At 45.5% G+C, this 23206-nt stretch overlaps 1 protein-coding gene across 1 annotated transcript; it reads right to left on the minus strand.

Annotated features, from left to right (window-relative positions):
• Positions 1-611: 611 nt before the first annotated feature.
• Positions 612-22972, minus strand: LAMP3 (lysosomal associated membrane protein 3). The gene is made up of 7 exons (XM_036242495.1): positions 22948-22972; positions 21634-21804; positions 13875-14617; positions 12889-13017; positions 4473-4530; positions 2177-2347; positions 612-757 (listed from the first exon to the last, which is right to left on the minus strand). The coding sequence occupies exons 1-7, from the start codon at positions 22970-22972 to the stop codon at positions 612-614; spliced, it is 1443 nt and encodes a 480-aa protein (XP_036098388.1).
• Positions 22973-23206: the final 234 nt, after the last annotated feature.

A 23206-nucleotide genomic window follows, 5' to 3' on the forward strand; every position in this document is an offset into this window, starting at 1 on the left:
ACCTACCATTTATTGAACTTCTTTTGTTTGCCAAGATCTTTGGTACATGCTTTACATTAAAAAAGAAAGAGAGACGTTGGAAAGCTTTCTAGTTTTTAACTAATAGAACATTACAGTAGTGCAAAATATGTCTTTTTTAAAATAATAGTCTATTAAGACCATCTGTGATTTAAGTAAATGAAAGTTTGGGCAAAATCCAGGAGTTTAAAATCACTTTAGAATGTATTTTGAAATGGGTTGGTTTTTTTAAAAAGTAGTATCTATAAAATTGCTGGATAGCAAGACTCTTAAAAATGTACAGGAAAAACCAGAGCAACATGAAAATGTCTTTCCCACAGTCTCCCTTCGGGTATCTGCTTTGTCCTCACAAGCACCCTACTCATGTCCTGCCTCTTGTTCCTAAGGCTCCAGCAGCCTCGTATCACCAGATGTGGAGGCAGAGCTGGAGCCCACGTGGCACGGAGGCGGCTGCCTTTTGGTGGAAGGCTGTGTTCCTAATCAGATTGGGAGGTTGGGCCAGGCAACTAGAAAAGTTGATCCCTTCACTTTAGGCTGAATAAGAAGCCAGAATTCCCAAGGCCTTAACCTTGCACATTCTGAAGAAGCTGGCTTTACATGGGTTCATATCCTCTACTGGGCCTCTTTCTGGCCACCAGGCTTGCTGTTAGCAAAATGACAATCAGTCCTGCGATACTCAGGCCCACGGCCACAGGAATTTCTCTCTTGTTTCTGTCACTGAAGCATTCATCCGCTGTAACTGAAGTCAGAGTAACAGGTGTTACAGGCTGGCCACAATGCTGGGAATCGATCCTGTCCCTGCCTGCCCTGGTTTCGCAAAGGAAACCAAGGGAGAGAGGGAGCTGCCAGGCCTCCCACCGACTGCCCCAGACATACCGATGGGTGCAAACCAGGATAGAAAGGGTCAGCGCAATGATCTGGACTGAGTGCCTGTGATCACTTAAGGAGTGTATGAAATTGTAGACACCCAGCCCCACACCCAAGAAGTTATGATTCAGTGGGTTGGAGGTGGGGCCAGGTCATTCTGATGCTGCTGGGAGGCAGGTCCAGCTGTGAGAAACACTGGGTTAGTAGAGGGTCGGTCAGGAGCAGAACTCTGTCTTGACCCCCAAGCTAGGGCAAGCACTGGAACCATGGCTCCCAACTCTGGAAACAGGGACTTGCACCAAATCACACGGCCAGAGTTTTCTATCAAACTCTGTGCTTCTTAGAAGGGCTGCTAAACAGCCCGGGCTCCTGACCCGAGAAGCTTTGCGCGGGCTCCAGGATTTTAGGGAGGAGGAGCTGAGAATGCGGGAGCCAGGAGTGTACCGTTTGGGATATCCGTTCTCTTTGATCAGGCTGAGCATTTACACTTGAGTTATTATGAAACGGATGTTCTAGAAACTGGAGTTGAATTCCTGGACGTATATAGAAATCCTTGGAACACTGTTTTCCCAGCAGGGCAACAGGGGATTTTGGGGAAAGTTACCCTGGTCTGCTGTTGGCCTTCTTTCTAGGACCTGCTTCCCTCTGTGGTGGTTAAAATTCAAAGCAGAAGTTACATGGAAACTACACAGACTATGAGGAAACAGTTTGTGATTGGGAAGGGAGTCCAACTGAGTGCATGTCTATCTTAAATTATGGCATTTTTCTCTTTTCCTTTTGCAAGTGGGAAAGGATCTATTCTGAAATTCTGAATTTTAGACATCACTAACACTCAGGATCTTTAAAGTGTTCTCCAAACATACCTGAGCTCACTAGTACTCAACAGCTTATAAAGGGAGGTCGCAGATGGTGTTTTCTGACCTATTTACTGATACTGTGTGTGTGTGTGTGTGTGTGTGTGTGTGTGTGTGTGTGTGTGTGTGTTTAAACGATTCAGAATATGTGTTTTGGTCAGACAAGGAGAATGTATTCTGCTGTGGGAAAGCAGTAGACATAAGTGGTTAAAGTGTCTGGTTCCGAGGCTGGTATTGACTCATAAAGAGATGGTAGGAGGGAGAATTGGCCAGAGAAATTTAGCCCTAAGAGCTTTGTGTAATCATACTGTTCTAGGAAGCTCATGTGATTCTTGTCCCTTTGATAGCTTCAGACAAAAAGCAGACAAATAAAAACCTTGAAACTACCCACGGATCTCTGAAGTTTATGTCTGTGACATGATGAACCCTTGACTTACCATTTCCAAAGTGATCGTCTTCAAAATCAAAGGCCTGAAGTTGGACATTCATCGTTTTCAGATGAAGCTGGGCTGACAGCTGGATGCTCTGCTCACTCACACACTTGAAGGAATGCCCAATCACAGTCTCAAACAGCATCACATGACTCTTCGTTCCCTGGTACATTTTCCCTGAAAACACAAAGGTGAAAGATAGACATATGCATCTTGGCATATACCTACCGAGTTACAGCTACTGCTGTGTGGTCCGTGTGTAGTTAACTGGCCTTCTCTTCGATATGGCTTTCTGGAGTTCTGCCTTCTCCTCATGCAAAATTCTGTTCTTGCTTTTTGGGAACTTTCTCTGGTGCTCTGTCTGGAGTTACTGTAGAGTCTTGCATTTGTACATGCACGTGTCCTACATGATGTACTGAATTATCTGTGCACACTACTGTATCATGCATTATATCCTAGGGTAGTCTACTATTTCCACCCTTACTAACATTGCAATGGTCATTCCAGCTAATTACTCTGACTCATACCACCGCCACCTACATGAGAACTGTCATCTCTGCGCTATCATGCTGTGCACAGGTCCTGCTGCTGCTGCTGCTGAGCCTTGCTTAGTGGGACCTGGCGTTATTTTGATCCCCTTCCTCAGCCTCTAAATTAGTTTCTGTACTGTCTTTCCCTTCCCCTGCCTCTTGAGACATCACTACCCTATTACTGGCTAAAATTTGGCCCATGGCTAGTGATAACATTAGTTAATTTATGTCAGCATTCACAGTATTTATTCCCAGCCTATACAAGTATCCTCGTCTAAGTGAGTTGATGTATGGGAGTGAGTTGTTGACTATGACATCCCACTTACATTTTACCAGTAATCATTGACAACATCCTCTTGAACAATATCAATATAGCTGATATTTAACATAGACATTTCTCCGCATTTTCATTTCTTGGTGTGTTTCTTTAGTATAAGTCCCTTACTAAGATAATAAAATTTTGAAAAGGAGACAACAGACATGAAACTCTTAGTACAGTACCTGGCACAGAGGAGGTGCTCAGAACCATTTGTTATCTAAATCCGGGCTTTCCATAGAAACATCTGAGGCCTCCGAGAAACTCCCCGACTTGATTGGGAGCATTACTTTTCTAGGAGCGAACACTGTAGAAGTTCTCTCAACTTGCCCCTCTATGGGCCATTCTCCATATAGCAACTAAAGTGAACCTTTAGAAATATGAATCTGATATATCATTTTTCTACACCAAACCCTCCGTGGCATCCTTTCACACTTTAGAATAAATTCCAAAGTCCCCATCTTTCCTTGCCCGTAGGCCCTGCATGCCCTGGCCTACCTGCCCCTCAGACCTCGTCTACTGATCTGCTCACTGGCCCCTGCTGGTCCCTGAACACACCAGCAAGTTCACTCCTTAGGGCCTGTGCATCTGTTCTCCTGCCACCTGGAAAGAGCTCCCCCAGGCCCAGAAGTCCTCATATCTCTCTGCGCAAGTCTCACCTCTTCAGAGAGACCTTCCTCCCTTGAGGGTTTCCCTAAGGTCCTACCCAAAATAACTTTCCAGTCCTCTCCACCCCACTCTGCTTGTATTTTGCTCATAGAACTTATCACTACTTAACTGAGTATTTTAATTTAATGCATCTGTTTATGGTCCTATCCCCACCTTCTAGAATGTAAGCTCCCTGAGAACAGAGACTGTATGTTGAGATAATAATGGATTCCCAGGCCCAGCCGGTGTGGCTCAGTGGATTGAGTGTTGTCCCATGGACTGAGAGGTCCTGGTTGGACCCTAATCAGGGCACACGCCCAGGTTGTAGGCTGGATCCCCAGTAGGGGGCCTGCAGGGGCAGCTGATTGATGTTTCTCTCTCTCCCTTCCTGTCTTTCTAAAAAATCAGTAAAAACATATTTTAAAATAAATAAATAATGGATTCCCAGTGTATTCCAGGGCCTGGCACCTAGTAGGCACCAACTACATTTCTGTGGAATGAATGCATGATTCCAAGAATAGGGAATAAACTGAACCATCAACAACAAATCTATCCAAGGTCACTACACTCTTTACTGTTGCTGATAATGATTTCTGACATAATGTAGTCAAACCTCCTCCATGAGCAGATGAGCAAACTGAAGTACACAAAGATGTACTAGGTTCCCCCCAAATCATATGTACTGTAGGTTACTCTCTCAATCTGTCTCTCAAAGCAGCATCAAAGATTCAAGGATTCGATGGGATAAAGAATGAACTAACCAGGAACAGTGTCCTTGCTGGTATAACAGCCTTCTCTAACTTCTTACCTGGATTTGAGATGGTCAAATAGGCTCCCACTTCATTGATATAATAGGAGTTTTCATCCTGTAAAACATCAGTGTGTTAATCATTGGGTAACCTCTGTTTCTATGCTTATGATTCTGGTGTACAAACTTTGCTTAGGCAGGATTCCAGCTATTAAATCCTTGATATGGAGGTTTGGGGTGTGTTGGTATGAAGCCATGATTGTGTTTAAAATTTTAAAAAATATATATATATATACTACACAATACATTAAAAAATGGCTTGCTCTGGCCCCAAATTCTCTACTACACACTTGTTGCTAGAGCTTGAAATTAAAATGTCACTAGTACAATCTGAGTGCCTTCAGTTGGGCCAACTCTCCCCCTAGAAAATGTAAATCCATTTGGAAACTGGAGGGGTTGGAGGAGCATGCAGTGAGTTTTTGAATTAATGTCTTAAGGTAGGTGTTCAAACTGAGATCACCCATCCTTCAGTCTGCCATGAGTGGACTTTATGGGGTTCATAAACCCTCTAGGAAAAATAGTGCCTGCAAAATTTTGCTTTCATTTTCTGGGTAGAGTATCAAGTTCTTTAAACAGATTAATGGGTTCCTATTACCAAAGTGGTTGCCTAGGGCCACAGTGAGTGATTCTGGGAAGAATTGTTTTACTCTGAGATCGCAGGGTGTTCTCTAAAGAGGACCCAGGTAGTTGTGCTCAGAAACATGAAGCAGTGCTCCACATTTTATCCAGAGATTGTCCTTTTGGAAAAACAAAACAAACAAGTTACAAAACAGCCCTAAAACCTCTGGAGAGACTGAGGGTATGAAACATTAAAGGGAACTAAATTGAGATATAAAAGATTAAGTTGAAAAGAAGCTTTTGTTTTTTAAAGTAGGTGATTTACAGTGCTATTGCTTTAAAATATTCATTAGAAAATTGTGCTAAAAAATGTGCAAAAAAGCCCTGGCCAGTTTGGTTCAGCAATTAGAGCGTCGGCCTACAGTCCAGAGAGACCTGGGTTCAGTTCCCACCAAGGGCATGTACCTCGGTTACAGTTTATCCCCGGCCCTGGTTGGTCGTGTGGGTGGCAGCCACTTGATGTGTCTCTTTCACGTCGATGTTTCTCTCTCTCTCTCTTCCTCCCACTCTGTCTGAATAAAAAATGGAAAGATGTCCTCCGGTGAAGATAAAAAAAAAAAATGTGCAAAAAATGGTAGGACAATCAGAATTTAAAATTGAATTGCCTTTAGAAAATACAAATCTAAGCATTAAAGAAAATTAACAATAATAATCTTGACCACATTATAGCCCATTTGTATATCATTTGTGGATGAAATGATAATTCCTCTCCCAATGTAAGGGTTTAGAAATAGAAACTGTCGGGAAGGTCACTGCTATTGATACACTGACCTCTAGATCTGCTAATTCCTTGAATTCACCTACCATGTACTGACTTCTTACCTGTGCAAGGTACTGTAGCAGGCACTTACTATGCTGTGCCTTCTAACACTTATGACAACCCTTATTAGAGGAAATGGAGACTTAGTGACTTGCCCAAGGTCATAGTCCTAATAGGTGGCAGATAGATATGGTCCCAAGCTGCCTATCTCCCAATCTAGCCTTTATCCTCTCTTATATTCACTTTAGACCAGTTGCTCTAAGTCTGGGGAGAAGAATAAGACCTGGCTCCTTCCTTCGAGGTGCTCAGCCTCAGGTCTCAGAGGCTGGTTGAACAATGTGCTTGGACCATCCACTCATTTGAGAGAGAAACATCTGTGATCTTGTCCCTTCTTGGGCTGCTTTCACATACCGTTTATTCAGGTTTTATTTGGGTTCCCTTTTAGCACAAGAGACACTTACATGTACTTCAGTGCCTGAAGTCACTTATGCAAGACCCCTGCTCCATCCTCAGGGCAGAGAGGAGCCAAGGAAGGGTTTTAAGCAACACAGTGACATGAACATGACTTTGTTTTTGGAAATTGCTTGGGCTGTAGTGTGAGACTGACTTGAGGAGCAGGAGAGAGAGACTGAGGCCAGCTCTGGGCCCCGTGGGAGACCTCCTGGAATCTCCTTTTTCCAGTGGTACCTCCTTGATCTATTCTCACATGAAGAGAGGATGCTTTGTATTTCCGTAAAGGTTTCAGAACTTACTAAGTATAGGATTTCACCTACATTGCCTCCTTTGATTTTTGCAACAACTCCCTGAGACAGAATAAATAGTATTAGTCCATTTTATAGCTGAGAACGAAGAGGCTCAGAGAAGTTAAGCATCTACCTGGATTCCCACTGTTTATAGTTCAGACAAAGCAAGACCTTGTCTACGGGATCCTGCCCTACATTTTCCTCCATTGGAATCTGAGCACAGATAAAAATTCATTCTGCAAGAACTTCCTTTCACATTCCCTGAAATGCAGCTGCCCATACATATCCATCTATTGGAAGCAGGACCAGCTACATAATTTGTGGGGCCAAAATAAAAATGTAGGATTTCTTGTTCAAAAATCATTTAAGGATTTTGAGAGGTGACAGCAAAGCAATAAACCAAAGATGAGTCCTTCTGATTGCACGGGCCCCGCGCTCACGAAGCCAGACCTGGTAGGAAGGGCCAGTCCTGCTCCACGAGAATGGAGAATCAGTGCTCTCTCAGGCTCAGGCCAGGAGCGAGGTGGCCGCGGGTGGCAGCAGGTGGCCGCAGGTGGCAGCGTGCTCCCATTCACTGTGAGTTCATCTGCATGAGGTAACAACAGAATCCGGAGCCTGTACACAGGTGTCCTTCTATTTCCACTGGGTCAAAACAACCCAACATTGACTGGGACTGAGCTGATGTCTATTTTTATGGTAAAGGAAAAGCATTTACTAGTTGAACTCATGTGAACAAAAGAGGAAGGGGATGTTTAGTTTTCTTGAGATTTCATGTTTTCTATATAGGATGGGGCAAAAGTAGGTTTACAGTGGTTTGTATGGAAAAGAATACAAGAATTAATAAATAATAATACAAGAATAAACTGTGTTTCTCAAACTCACAACTCTAAATCTCCTTTTGCCCCACCCTGTCCTCTATGCTGATGAGATCAAATGGGTCTTATCTGGACAGTTGTGCCCACTGTTTCTGCAGAGTTGTGGTGTCACAGGAGGTTCTCAAAGGGTATACAAGTGTCTTATTTAAAGTGGAGCCAAGCATTTTTGTACTTGAAAATTAAGAATGTGGCATTATTTGAATGGTAATAGGGCTGAAGTTTCTTCTGTAGGAGGAGCTGGCAAGTTTTGTTTTTTCTGTGGAGAGCCAGGTGGGAAGTATTTTAGGCTCTGGGTCCTCGTAGCAACCTCCCGACAGCCATCGTAATGCTCAAGCAGCCCTGGACACACAACCAGTGTGGCCACGTTCCAGAAACTCCGTTCACGGGCACCGAAGTCTGAATTTCATATGTATTTCATGGGTCACGTAGTATTCTTCTTTCCCCCCAATCATTTAAAAATGTAAAAGCCATTCTGAGCCTGCAGATGGTGCATTCTTTGGTGACGGGCCGGATCTGGTCTGGGGGGCCATAGCTTGTGGACTCCTGGTCCACACCACCAATGAGGAACAAGGTTGCTAAACAAATCAGTTGTTTATGAAATGTTACAGAGTGGCTTACCTCCTATTTGGGGGAGTAAAGTGTTGCTAACACTTTTTTAATACTCTTTTGAAAACATCTCTGTTCCCTTGCAGCCTAGTTTGAGTGGTCGAATCTTTGTGAACATCCTCGAAATTTAGTTTTTTTTTTTACTTATTCAGTAGAAGCACGGGGATCATAATAACAGACTCACCTCTTAGGTTGGTATGAGGATTAAGTAAAGGAATCCATGTAAACAACTTATCACAGAGCCTTTACTCAAATTTTACCTGGCATTATTAACAATGACGATAATAAATTAAACTGCCCTTTTCCAATAAAACTCTCTCAGTGAGGTCAAATTATGCATATATATTTCCTAGAGCTCACATCTACAATAGAAAAAGAGAGAACAAGCAAGTGAGCTAAGCTTAGGCAACTCGATTGATTGAAGAAGTGAAAGCTCATCTTTGGGGGTTAGGAGTCGATGATGCAGAGGAAGGGGGCAGGGGCCTTGAGAAGCTTCAGGCAGGTGTCAGACTTAACCCAAAGCCCCAGGGAAATGACATGCCACACACTGCTCAGTGTATACTGTCCGCTTTTTCTTTGGCGCCTACACCCACATGGCCATTCTCTGCCAGATGTTTTTTCTTATTTGGGGTTTGGGTTGGAGAATGACAAACATCTACCATATCAGATCCTCAAAAACAAAATGAAAATGATTTGTGTACCCATCGACATTGACCAAAGGGGCCAAGGACTCCACGTTGTCTGGATACAGCATGTCCATTTGAACAGACCATTTGCAAAAGTCCCACCTCACTATTCCACCAGTGGGATGCTGACACAGTGGCCCCTCACTGCCAGCATTGGAAGAGAGCTCTGAAATATCTCATCGAAGGTAGCCTGACTCCTCGGGAACCAAAACATCTTCCCTAGCAAAGGGCGGGGTCCAGAGCAGACGGGGTCTGGAGCAAGCCAGTCAATCCAGCCTGCTCAGGAAGGAGGTATGCCAATGACCGCAGGCCCAGGGTCCTCTCCTTCACTTCTGCAAAATGTATTGTAAGAGTTTTTTTTTTATCCTCACCCAAGGACATTTTTTGTTTGTTTGTTTTTTGTTCAGATAGAGTGGGACGGAGAGAGAGAGAGAGAAACATCGACGTAAAAGGGACACATCGAGTGGTTGCCACCCGCATGACCCAACCAGGGCCGGGGACAAACTGCAACCGAGGTACATGCCCTTAGCAGGAACCGAACCCAGGTCTCTCTGGACCACAGGCCAACACTCTAACTGCTGAGCCAAACCGGCCAGGGCTATTGTAGGAGTTTTATGGTCATAGATGTTCAGGGTGTGAATTTTGCCTTCAACATGAATCAGGTCTTTTTTGCTCAGCATTACATGAATACATCAATAAACCTTTGCTCTGAATATAGCAAAAGGAAGCCAAAGAGGCTATTTCTTTAGAGCTCCTGGCCTACTTTTTGACACCGTGGCTCAGTTCTCTGTGAAATTTATATTCACTCCTTTATCAGTTTATCTTTATCAAACATTTGCTATGTACTATGCACCAAGCCAGGGCTGGGTGCTAGAGAGAGAAATGTCAATGTCATAAACTGTCTTCAGGATGGCAGAATGTGTGCTGAGGGCACTAATGGAGGTGGGGAAACAACGGTTGGAGGTTCAAGGAACAAAGAGAAGAAAGTCTCCCAGTCTTACCTGGGATGGAGGTGGGGTGGGGCGACTTAAAGGATAAATGCAAATGAGGGCTGAGAGATGGGAGGGGCATTCCAGGCAGAGGGAAAGGGAAAACAGGGCATAAACCAGTACCACACACTCCGGAAGTTCTAAATAGCGCCCTCTGCAGGCGTTAACATTGAACACTGATAGCCATTCTCAGGAGTCTGTAAGCTAAGAGGATGGCACAGGGCACAGGGCACAGGGCACAGGAAGGCCCTACGGCAACGGCAACACAGGTGGGTTAGCAGCAGATTTCCAGACCTCAGGGGGCCAAGGCCCTGGTAGCTCTGGGAAACCCCGCTGGGTGACTGGTTTCTCCCCCATTTGGGGCTGCCTGCCAACCAGGTGAATGAGGAAGGCATAGTGCTGAGCACAGAGAAGTGAACTCTACACAAAGTTACTGAAAGGTGTTTTTAAAACAAGCTGTCTGGGCAAGAAGGAAGCTGGCAGGGGAGGGGAAGTATATTTATCTTGCATCTGAAGAGTCTGAATAACTTTCAGCAAATCACTTGAGTCAAATGAGACATTGTCATGGAAAGTTTTCAGTTCTTTAAAAAAAAAGAGAAACTGAGGGAAATGAGAAAGGAAACCCACCTCTCCTAGCCCGACTGTGGGCCAGAAACCATGCTCAGCACTTGCGCACAGGCTAGCCCAGTTCACCCCCACAGCAGCTGACAAACCGCTATTGGTTGGCCCCATTATATCGGAGAGGAAAGGGTGAGAGAGCGAGCTAGCAACTTGTCCATGGTCACAGGGAAATGAGACGGATCACGTGAGTCTTGATTGAACAACAACATCAAGTGACAGTTTAGGAGGCAGATTTTTCTCTATGTTTCTGTCACTATCATTCAATTTAAAAAATTACAAATTATTGTCCATGACTTGCAACCTGGAACTATAGCCCACATTTCTTTTTTTTTTTTTTTTCCCCGTCATGTCTAGCTCAGTGTTGAGGACGAACTAGGTGCTCAGTAAATTCTTGTTGATTAATTGGTTGATAAATCAGTCTTGCTAATCAGCATCCATTTATCACCACACAACTTGGTTAACATCTTTTACATTATAACTAACATACTTCTGTTTTTCAAGGTTCTCTTCTTCTCTAGAGGTTCTCAACCAGGGGTGATTTTGCCTGGTTGAGGACATCTGGCACTATCTGGAGACACGTTGAGTTACCACAACTGGGGTTGGCATCTAATGGGTTGAGGCCAGGGATGGTGATCAACACCCCATAAGGCACAGGCCAGCCCCCACCAGAGAGACGCATCTGACCCCAAATGTTACTACGTACTGTGTCTGTTGAGAAACGCTGGTTGGTGCAGAATATAGCAATACTGGAAAAGTGGCCGACTGAACTGTTGAGCCCATTTCTTTTGTGGAAGAATCTAGCTGGCTTTCCTGCCTGCATGCATTTCACACCGCCCACCATTAGGGCAGAAGGCACCCACTGCGCTGGGGTCCACAGGCCAAGTCTGACCCACAGCTATATTTTGTTTGGCTAGGAGAGTGTTCAATTTTTAAAACATATCTTGTCGACACTTCAAAAATCATGTGCTTTTATAAAAGGATATTAGTTTTTGTCTTCTCTTGAACAATCAAAAGATGGGGCAACATCGGTCTCATTATCACTTGAGAGAGGTGGTGTGTGAAATGTTTAACAACTGGCTCCGTAGGGCAGTGCTCACCATAAAGACAGTGACAAGTCCCCGAGGGTGCATGCCAGCCCTACATCTGGCACCACCAGCCACAGCTGTGGAGTGGCTGCCCCGCTGGGTAGGACGGGCACACCCTCGCCTTCCTTCATCTCCTCACCACAGAGGCCTTGTTAGTTGCCACTTATCTTGTACTTACTCTAATGTTTTTCTTATGCAGACTTAATGGAAAAATGAAATCTTTCTTCACATCAGTCTTCATCAAAAGTGGGAAAATGGCCCTGGCCAATTTGGCTCAGTGGTTGGAGCATCGGCCTGCGAACCAGAGAGTCCGGGGTTCGGTTTCCGCTAGGGGCATGTACGTACAAAAAAAAAAAAAAAAAAGTGGGAAAATGTTTTCACTGCAAGATGCGGAATAAGACACAGAAGACCTGGGGTCATAGGCACAAATGCAAACTCCTTCCAGAAATGTTGAGAGCACTTGGCTATGTACGTTCTTACCAACATTGGGTATTATCCTACTTAAAAATCTTTGTTAATTGGATGAATTAAAAGCATCTTGTTATTTTAGAAAGTGGGAAAATAAAAAAATTAGCAGCCCTGGCTGGGTAGCTCAGTTGGTTAGAGCATCGTCCTGATATGCCAAGGTTGTGGGTTCAATCCCCAGTCAGAGCATGTACAAGAACCAACCAATGAATGCATAGCTGAGTGGGACAACAAATCTCTCTCTCTCTCTTTCTCCCTCCCTCCCTTTCTCTCTTTCTCCCTCCCTCCCTCTCTCCCTCTCTCATAGTTCTTTCAAAGCTGAATCATAGTTCCTGGTTATTGAACATCTACTTTCCTCGTATCAGACAATGCTCTTTACAGAGGTGATCTCTAATTTCCTGCCCCCATTTTTCAAGTGATAAGATAGAGCTCGGAGAGGTTGAGCGATGTCACGAGGAGAACAAGTAACAACCAAATTGAGAGCTGACACTCTGACCTCAGGCCCATGCCCTTTCCATTCCACGCTGTTTTGCGCCCTCCCAGGAGATGGTCTGGAAAACCCAGGCCTGGTTAGTCCCTGAATTTTGTCTGCTATGGCTGGAAAGACCCATCCTGACATTTGGTTTTGGTCTTAGAATAATCTTGTTTCTCTGGTGGCCACTGGGAATTCCTCTGGGTCTATTCATCTCTACAACTTCCTCCTTTGGGTAGTTTGCAAAGGGCACCTGTGGCCAGGTTTCCCAAGGCCAAGGCTCCCCTAAAAGGCATCAAAGGCCTTCTGAGCTGCACAGAGGAGGCTGAAGGGGAGCGAAGGCAAACATAAGATGTTGACACTTTCCTCCTCTCCATCTCCTTCATTCTTATCAGAGAACATCTCAAAGGCTCTGAGATCTGTTTCCCCAGGAACTTAAGTGAAGTGGGCCCCGGGGGGAGGGAAAGGGAAAGCGATGTGGAAGCCCAGTCCTCACCTTGGTGAATGTGAAATTCACAGATCCGCCCTGGAAATCCAAGAGAAGGTTGGAATTTCGGGAGCCACAAATCCCAGAGACTTGGGTTGCATTGGGATCGATGTTGAAGTATTTCTGAGGTGAAAAAACCTAGAGCAAATAAAATAGATCAGCTGGTGGAGATACAGAAGAAAACTCCAGCTAGGAAACCAGAGCACAGATTAGAAAGTGAGCACTCAAGGCTAGTGGGTGTTCACTTGGGAATTTCAGAGTCTCGGGAGGACCCCTCACATTTCCAAACTGTTACGTTCAAGAGGTTTTTAAAAGAATTTCTCCCACAGAGAGGAGCTCCTTGGTAGCTAACTCTTGGCAGGTATATTCCTGATAAACTGTGTGGGACGTGATTATTGTAAAGTACACATGTTGAAAGGTACTGCAGGGAAGGTTTGCTGTGCAATGCACTTCTGTTGCAAATGTAAAAATTTTATTTGAAATCATAAAAACTGTGCAAAAAAAGAAAGTACACTTTTTATGGTGATTCCTTATGAAATCAAATAATCTCTGTGTCACCCCAGCCCCTCCAATCCTCTTGCTAATCTCAATTTTCTAGATTAGTGTCAGAGCTGGCTGGAACCATGGAGACCACCTCATCCAAACCTCTCATTTCACAGGAAAGTCCCTGAGGCTTGGAGGTCATCGGACGGGGTAGGGCCAGGCTGGGATCCACACCGAACACACCCCAACACTGCCTGGGCTGGCTAAACGGGACAGGTGTGCATAGACATAGGTCAGTGCCTTCCTCTCTCCAAGTCGCTGTCATTTTCTATTTTTATACATATTCTAAAACAGATTCACCTTTTAATGGAGCACCTTGGAGGCAGGGGTGCTCACAGCTATTTATTTCATTAAAAGACACGGGATGCAGGGGAATGCATGCTCATTCTTAGAAGGCAAACTCCATTCAGACTTGTTGTAGACCGTGTTACAGTCCCATGGCCCAAACTTACCGACTCTATGTCTTGAACCGCCAGCTGTATCCCCATCTCGGCTTTGATACAGACCCTGCTTCCATTCAGAACTTGATAAATTCCAGTCTTGGCTGGTGATGGCTGAGGTGCAAGGGTGGGCCCTGGAGGAGCCATGGTGGCAGGTGAGGCTGTTTGGGTGGCATTGTGTGCAGCTGTGGTTGTTCCTGGGGCATGGGTGGGTTGGGAGGGCGTCTGATTGGTTGTGCTAATGTGTGGTGAGGTGGACAAAGTTGCAGGAAGGGTGGTCTGGTTACTGGGTTGGGTGGTCTTCCCCATTGTGTGGCTGCTGGTTGATGGGTTGGTTCTAGTTGTATGTGGTGGTGGGGTGATGGAGGGTGGCAGTGAACCAGGGGCTGCACTGGGGCCGACTGTAGCCTCAGTGACAGGAGCAGCTGTGTGTGAGGTGTTGGGTGTGGCCAGAGTGTGCATTGCTGGGCTGGTGGATGGGGTGCTGTTTGTGGTTATCAGGGAGGTTGTTGTTAGAGTTTTTATCGTCGTGTGTGTGGGAGAGGTCTCAGAGTTGGAGGATGTGGCAGCTATTGGAGAGGTGACACGACCACCCGTGGAGCTTGCTGCTGTAGTTCTGTGAGGCGTTTGGTTAGTTGTCTGCAGGAAAGAAGGTTTGCCTATGGCCTGCGCGGGTGCTGCTCTCGTAGGCTGAGGAGAGTCTGTGATCTCTGGAAACCCTGCTGCTCTTACTTGATGGCCAAAAAGCAAAATCACTGCAAATTAGGGAACAAAAATGTTAACACGCCAACTCAGAGCTCACAAAGCCCCTCCCCCATTCTTCATTAAAAATGCCTATTTCCAGGTTTGGAGGACAGTTACAAGGATATAATGGTCAAGTAAAGATCACCCAAGATCTTCAAGGACACAACTGTAACGTTTTGGTCATACCTATGTTTTGTACTGGGATGTGGTCATACTGCATTCAGCCCCTTTGTCTAGAGGGGTGTGATACTAACACCCCCAAGTGATCACACTCAGCGAGACAGCTAAGTGCCAATGCCTCTTCATTCCCCAGCTTCAATGTGAATCCAGATGGTTCCTGGGAAGCGGGTGTTCCTGGGCGGAGCAGGCTGTGATGAGCTGACAGAGCTGGGGCAGTGTGAATAATGGCAATAAGAGATGCAGAGTTGTATAGTTTGCATAAAATCATATAATCCCAGATTCAAAAGAAGTCTTAAAGATGATCTAGTCCAAACCCTCATCTGACGTGTGAACTGGACTTAGGAGTGTTTGCCGTGTGTTCATCTACTCTATGCTTAATTACCTCCAGTGATGGGAGACCCAGTAACCTTTCATTTTTTATCTTGCCACCAGTTTTTCTAAATATAGACCAGTTCCTGCTATTTCCTTACTTAACCTCTTGAGTGGCCCAGCCTTTCTCAAGTAAGAAAGAAAATGAAGCCATAATTGCTCTGATATACCTGGCGGGCTATCCTCTAGGTTGTGGCTTATAAGGGGTGAGCAAAAATAGGTTAAATTGCCAGCTATCATTACCTAGAGGATAAATCATAAATAAGGATACAAAATAATAACAATAATAATAATAATGAAGACAAATAAATAGTACAATGAATAATAATGCAAGAATAAGCTGTGTTTCGCCTACTCAGAACTGCAGCCCTGCGTTAGCCCACCCCTGTAGGGCAGCTCCTTGGAGAGTCCTCCCTGTCCTCCTCCTGTGAACTAGCTCCCCACCCATGACTCCCCATTAGAGTTCATTTATTGCCGTCACTACACTAATCACAACTTACAATTATATAAGGGGATGGAATACAAATACTTAACAATAAACCTGGCCAGACAGTATGCTCCACAGCATATCAGCTGGCTAAATGTTTACTTATTGATTTATTTGTTAATTATGCATCTTTCCCACTAGACTAAAAGCAGTCTTGAGGTGGGCTCTCTGTGTATATTTTTCCACCACCAGTGCCTGTGCATAGAAAGTACTAAGTGGCTATGGATCGGATGAATAACTGAACGGGTAAATGAAGGTAATAGGATTGTAGCCCCCCTAGAATTATTGTAAGGCTCAAAAGAGTTGGTTTAAGTGAAAGCCTTCATGGGTGATTAAGCAGCATGTATTATTGCCACAGGTTCTTTCTTGGGCCATCCCTTAAGGGAGAAGGCCTCTGGTTCTTTTTCAAGCAATAGTTCTATCCTGTCTCCTTCCAGGCACCTAGCAAGCCAGGAAAGGCGACAAAGTGCAGATGACATTCCTTGGGAGTTTACAATCAGGTCTAGTGAGAGGCGCCTTGGTCTCTTCAATGCTGTGCTTTCGTTGTATTTAGTGTCACAACGCTGGGCAGTGACTTGGGAAAACAATGGGAAATGGAAAAGGGGTGCCCTCGATGATGGTGTTTATAGAGTCCTGCTGTTCATATCTAATCAAAATCACCCCTAAACTCCTTTACTAGCTCCCGCTTGGACTCAATAAATTTTTAAGTGCTCACTTTTGCCATAATAATAACAATAAAAAAATCCCAACTTACAGACACTATATGGCAGACCTCAGTTCAAGGGTCATCTTTCATCAACTTCTCTCAAAAATCCTCTGATTGGTACTATCTTTATCCTAATATTTCAAATGAGGAAACTCAGGTTTAGAAAATTCTATCAATTTAATCATAATCATACAACTAGTAAATTTTGGAGCTGAGACTCAGAACCCTGTCTGAACCAAAGCCTGCCCTTGGATTTGGGGATGGTGGACATGGTGTGTGTCACTAGGAAGAACAGTGAGAGAAGAGACAAAAGCAGAGGAGAGCATAATAGGGTGTCCCTGCAGTGACCCCAATTCACCAAACCCTCATAATGGTGATCCTTGGTGGGGCTTTCAAAGGCTCATGTGCTGAAATAGTGACTATTTTCTGAAAAAGTTCTAACTTTAAGCCCAGTAGTAACACTTACGAATAATTTCTATACAGCTGGCTTACAAAATGGGAAAGACAAAAGTATCTGTTAAAATTGCCTTTCAAAAAGACATTATTAATGACATTAAGTTACTTGAGACTACTATTAAAGAGTCATTGTTGTATCTAAATGTTCATTTGAATAAATGAAACGTATGCTACCCAAGAGTTGTGGACTATATGGGCTGTAGGTTTACTTTGTCAGCCTTCATCAAACACTGTGTGTGGAAACGTTATGCTCAGAGCAAGAATTTTCCTTTCAAGGTTGTTCTGAAGACTGACAGTTATGAAAGATTATTTTCATAATTCATTTGGGCTAAACTCAAGTTGCTGTTTCCTCAGTCGGGAACCCAACAGGAGCCCCATTAAGTTCATACTATTATTGTGGAGAAAGAGAATTCACTCCCAAATGTCATTTTCAGGAATATCTTGTAGTAAAAAGCAAAGATTGCTACAGAGAACTCTGGGAGACTGAAAACCACTTGCCATTTGTTCTCTGGGGGAGAGCATTAGTTCTTGATAAAATCCCACTGTGTACAGCTTGGGCTTATGCGCTAAAGCAGATCACAACTGAGTAGCATACCCTTTAAAAAGCGGAGCTTTCCTCATAACACCATTCGAACTCCCTGGCAGTAATGATGAATGAATTCAAATGAAGGGGGGAAAGCACATTGGCCCACGAATGCACAGTATTCCAAACTGGACAAGGTGCCTATCAAGGTGTGCTTGGTGTATAGGAAGTGTACACCAAATGGGCTGGCTGAAGGTGATGGCAGTCATGGTGTCTTGACATAGTGTGGCTTTGTGGTGAACAGAAGGCTTGGCTGGCGGGTGGCTGGACCAAAAATGTCAGAGTGTGTTACAGAACCAGTCTGGGAAATATCTTTCTAATATTATTCTCCTTCTCCTCTCTGGCCCCTCTCCTCCTGTCTCATCTCTCTGGAGGAGAGTGGGGTGTAAAAGATTGGCAGGTGTCCTGTCAGTTTTCTCAGTGGTTAGAATGTCCACCCATTGACCGAAAGGTTGCAGGTTTGATTCCCAGTCAAGGGCAGGTACCTGGATTTTAGGTTGATCCCCAGCCCTGGTTGGAGTCATGTGGAAGGCAACCAATCAACGTGTCTCTCTCACATTGATGTTTCTCTCTCTCTCTCTCTCTCTCTCTCTCTCTCCCTCCCTCCCTCCCTTCCACTCTCTCTAAAAATCAATAGAAAAATATCCTTGGGTGAGGATTAAAAAACAAATAAAAAAGAATAAGTAAAAGATCGGCAGGTGATTTGATGGAAACTGACAGAGGTAGGTATGCTATGCATGATAATATATCCCAGAAAGCTCACATGTTTGTTAGGTACTCAGTGGAAATAATACTTTCAGAAAAAATCGGTTTTACAAAATCTATAATTTGACCACACATATATGACTAATCTTTGTCAAAATTGGGTCACAGTTTTTAAATAAAACCTATGGCCCCATAGAGGTCAAATTCACTGGTCTATCTGAGACCCCCAAAGATGGGCAGTGGGCAGAAGCAAGGACAGGGCATAGCTCAGAATCTGTCAACCCTCCCTCTACACACACACACACACACACACACACACAATAGCCCTGGAATCCACACATGAACCTGCCAAGCCCTTCTCCCCACAGCATCTCCTCTCTAGAGTTCAGGAGATTCGGCAAACGAGTACCCCAAGGCCTTGCCCCACGGCTGGATTCCTCTAGCGGAGGAGCTGCAGGAAGAGGTGCGAGAAGGTTTTGGTTCTCCTACAACCTGCCGGAGGAGCTGAGAGATGACCCGTGGACCAGGCCCTGGGAAAGTTGGTGACCACACTGGGCCTCTTTAGGTATTTCCCAGATAGTCAGTCCTTCCAGATGCCTTTATTTGGTTTTCCTGCCACACCCCGTTCCACGGAAATGTAGAAGCCTCCTGTGAGCCAAGCTTCATGCTGCCACTGGGCAAGGATTTTGTTCTCAGGGGCTCAAAGCCTCACAAAGCCGACAAGTAAATGGCCCACACTCCTCAGTGCCACAAGTGTCGTTACTAAAGTAGGCCCTGAGTGCCACGGGGTGGGGAGAGGAATCCAAACAAGGAGAAATTCTTCAGACAAGAAAGTAAACGATATTCCAGGTAGGAGGAAGTGTATGTGCACAGAGTCTTCAGAGCCTGGCGTGTCTGGAGAAGAGCGGGGGTCAGCATGATGGGAACGTAAGGAGGGTGTGGGGAAGGGGGAGGTGAGGTAGGGGCAGCAGGGAGCAGGCCTGGCAGGTCTGGGAGGCTACACTGTGTCTGCAGAGCTGTAAGGAGCAAGGGCTGGGAGCAAAAGCACTGTGGCCACATCCAGGAACAGGGAACTATATTTAGCCCAGGGCACTTTCTTCAGCATCTCCCCAGCCGGCAGAAGCAACCCCGGCTGAGTACAGCAGGAAGACTGTTTCTTGATGTGTGGGAGTAGGAGTGGGCCCTTAGCACAATTATGCTCACAATTTCACAGTTTAACCATAGACCTTCAGCAAAAAGACACAGATCCTACCTCTATTAGTTGTCTGTGGGACTTGAGATTCAAAGAGAACCCTCAAACAGAAGGGGCTCTAGCCCTGTGACAGACTGCTGGCCGAATATCCCCAAATCCAGTCTCCCCTTTTCCCTTAGTAATAGAACTGCAATTTGAAGCTGAGCACCTGGTGCCTGGAATAAAGGACCTTACATCCAAGTCTCCTTACCAGCTGGGTGGGAATGGGTGACTGAGTTTGAGCCAAAGCAACAGAAGTGTAGGGTTATGTGGGCCTCTGGGAAGGCTGCTTGAAGGGAGCTCAGTCACCTGTGTAGCTTCTTTATTACCATCTTTTTTTCTCCTTCAACCAGCCTGCAACTTGTATGTGATGGCTGGAGCTCCAGCAGCCATCTAGAACCATGAGACCTTCTGGGCAGAAGTTACACATAGAATGGTGAGTCCACAATAATGAGCCCTCACATCAGACCTGATCTGAGTTCCTCTAGACTTGTTTTCATATGAGAGAGAAAGGAACATTTGTCTTGTTTAATTACCTATTATTTGTGACTTGTTTCTTAGGTTGCCACAAACTTAAATGCCCTCATTTTATTAGGGAGGAATTTGAGACCAGTGAAGCAAAGTGACTGGATAATGATTACACAGCTAGTTTATCTAGAAGCAATATCTCTTCTAGAAAAATGTCTAATGGTTTTTTCATCTCCAATTCAATAATTATTTCCCTTTTTTTGTTAATCCTCATCTGAGGATTATTTTTTCCATTGATTTTTAGAGAGAGTGGAAGGGAGGGAAGGAAGCAGGGAGAGAGAGAGAGAGAAAGAGAGAGGTAGAGAAAGAGAGAAACATCAATGTGAGAGAGACACATGGATTGGTTGCCTCCTGCATGTGCCCCGACTGGGGTGGGGGATCAAACCTGCAACCAGGTACGTGCACTTGACTGGGAATCAAACCCATCACCCTTTGGTGCACAGGCTAATACTCTAACCACTGAGCAAACTTGCCAGGGCTCAAAAAGTATTTTTTGAACCCATGCATGGGGGTGCAGTAGTGCCGAGCATGAACCTCGAAGCCAGACTTTCGGTATGCAAAGTTCAGAGCTGCCACCTGCTAGCTGAGTGGCTATGAGCAATTCCTTAACAGCCTCAGTACCCTCATGTGGAAAATGGGGCCCCGTTACACACTTTGTTCAGTCAGTTCACCTCTGAGAATTTGCAGCATTTCTTCTCACCCTGCATTTGCATTTACTGAGCACCCATTTCATCCCTGAATCTGTCAGTCATCTGTCAGCCATTGAGTTGGCTCTCACATACAGGTCACTGGAGGTTACTGCTAGACTGAGATCTTTTGCTTTTTTTATTAGCTCGTCCTGCTAAAGGAAATGATGACTTCCACTTTTGCCTCCTAAAGAATGTAAAACTCTAATTCTGAAAATGTGGCGGGAGAATAAAGAGCCTGGAACAGGGCAGCTGGCCTGATCCTTCACCCAGTTTCCATCACAGTTCCCGTCGCACTCACACGCCACCGAGTCCTCCCTCCGAGCGAGTTAGCAGGGCTGTGTGGATAGAGCTGGGTCCCTCACGTGCTCAGTTCAGTGGCTTTACTAGGAATTGTGGATTAACCAGCAAACCTGATCATGACACACGAGAGGACTCTGTCTTAGAGAGAAACTGACTTTGGTGAAAGCAGGACATGGGGGACGTAAAACAGCCATTAAGAGCTCAGTTTCCCAGAAGGTCTCTCTGGTCTGAAGTATAATGGTAACATTTAATAATCTTTGATGCCCTGGCTTACAACTTTTTGAAATGGCACGGTTTGCCAGACCAGATCTCATTCATCTTCACACTTCACTGTATTATAATATAAACACAGCATTTCCATTTGAGAGAAACAGGAAAAGCAAGACATGAGGCGCTTTTCCCAGGCAATGTAGCAAGAGCCCCGTTTCTAAGTCCTGGCTCAGTTCTCCTTCCCTTAACCATAAGCGATCTCCACAAACTCTCCCTGAGAAGGTGTCCAAACCCACTCTGGAACCAGGGACAGTGTCACTGTCTTCTGGGATTGCCACCTACTCTGCCTAACTCACAGAAAACAAGTCCACACCATGAAAGCCTTTGGAAGAAATGAAGTGTGCCCAAGTGTGTAAGGTAATAAGGAGGAGACATTCAGAGCCAAGTACCCTGGGTAACTAAAGCTATGACGGCTGCCCACAGTCTGTCCTGTCTCACCTTGGTCAGTGGCACCAAAACGCATCTACGTTAAATAGGACCAGGCATGCCAGGGGCACTATGCAAAGTCATGTGTGTCACTCACCAGCCAGGGACACGAAGAGCACCATCACCGGAGAACGCTGCCGGGGCATGACTGGGGAGCCCCGGGGAGCCTGGGTCTCACCAAGGGCTGGCACTCTGCGGCTGCCACGCTTAGCACAACCGGGTCTTCTGAATAGCTGGAGGCTAATTCCAAGGCAGGCCCCCTCCTTCGCTGTGGCAGAGAAACCCAGGTCATTTGCATAATGGGAAGTAGCTGAATGGGAAGTAGCCCTCCCAAGTGGTGCTGCCTAGGTAGGGAAACCGCCAGCGGGCCTTGGGGGAAAGTAGGCACTTTCATCCCTGCCTCTAGTGTTTGTGAGGGCAAGGGTGGGGGTGGGGGTGGGGAATAGGGGATGGGGATGTCCCTCCCCCCAATTTGAAGGGCATCTGAGACCATTCCTCCACAAGAGGTGGTGGATCTGTGGCAGCCCCTTCTCTCTCAAGTTGGGTCTCCGTTTTCCTCTACGATTCCGAGCACATTTCTGTAAATCCAGAGACTCTTCTCAGCCAGGACACAATCAGCCCTTCAGTCACGAGGGTGGGCAGGAGTCTGAAAACTCAAGAGGCCAGAGCATGGTCTCTCTTTGTGTGTACTCACAAAATGCCCAAGGCAGACCTTCTGGATCCTCAGGGCCATCTCCTCTGGGGCCTCACCGGACAGACGTCCTCACCTATGAGGAGCAGAAGTGTGAGCTTGGAGTCAGGGAGATCAGGGCTTGAGTCTGGCCCTTCCAACTCAGTAGGGTACGATCTTGGGTAACCACACTGAGCCTCGGTTTCTTCTGCTGTATAATGGGGAAAATAGTACCTACTCCCAGGTGGTTTTACAAACCCAAAGTTACTGGAACACAAAAAATACTCAATATCTTTGAAAGGCAACCTTTTCATGTCTTATATCCTTCCCTTATTAATTAGACAAAACAGTGGTGGTCTATCTCTCAGGCCTGTGAGTCTGAGTGAAGAATATACATTCGTAGCCTATAGGATCTCCCTAACAATGGTCTGTCTCGTTGAATGTTCTGTGTGCACTTAAGAGGAATGTTACCGGAAAGAGGACCTGGCCCTGAACGGTCTGCCTAGGGCTGGCCAGGAGTGTGTGGGTTCTTGACTTCGTGCAGGAAAAATTTCACAACACGAGCCCAGGTGAATGTTAGAGGATATTTATTAAAGCTGGGGACAGTGAAACGAGGCAGGGCCTAGGACAGAAGAAGCGACAGGAGAGAGACCAGGTGGGGAAATGAGCCTGGGCTGAGCCGCTTTGGCTCACTGAGACATCAGAGAAAAGGGAGCCTTGGAGAGAGGGTCAGGGGGTTACCTGGGATGAGCTCCTGCTGCCCCATGCTCCCGTCTGCAAGCCTTGTGGGGACCCTCAGAGTTTAGGAGATGCTTGCCTATGGGGGGAAGAAGTGGGAGGAAGAAGAAGGGGAAGGGAATGTTTTTCCCTAAATTTCAGGTTAGATGTTGCCTTGTGAACTCAACTCTCTCATGAGTTCAAGAAAAGTTGTGAATATACATACTGTCCAGATTTTTTAAATCTTGGAAGTGTGGGGATAGTATTCTTTCTAGCTTTCTAC

Source organism: Molossus molossus, unplaced genomic scaffold (genome assembly GCF_014108415.1).
Source record: "Molossus molossus isolate mMolMol1 unplaced genomic scaffold, mMolMol1.p scaffold_m16_p_5, whole genome shotgun sequence".
Classification (NCBI taxonomy): Eukaryota; Metazoa; Chordata; class Mammalia; order Chiroptera; family Molossidae; genus Molossus; species Molossus molossus.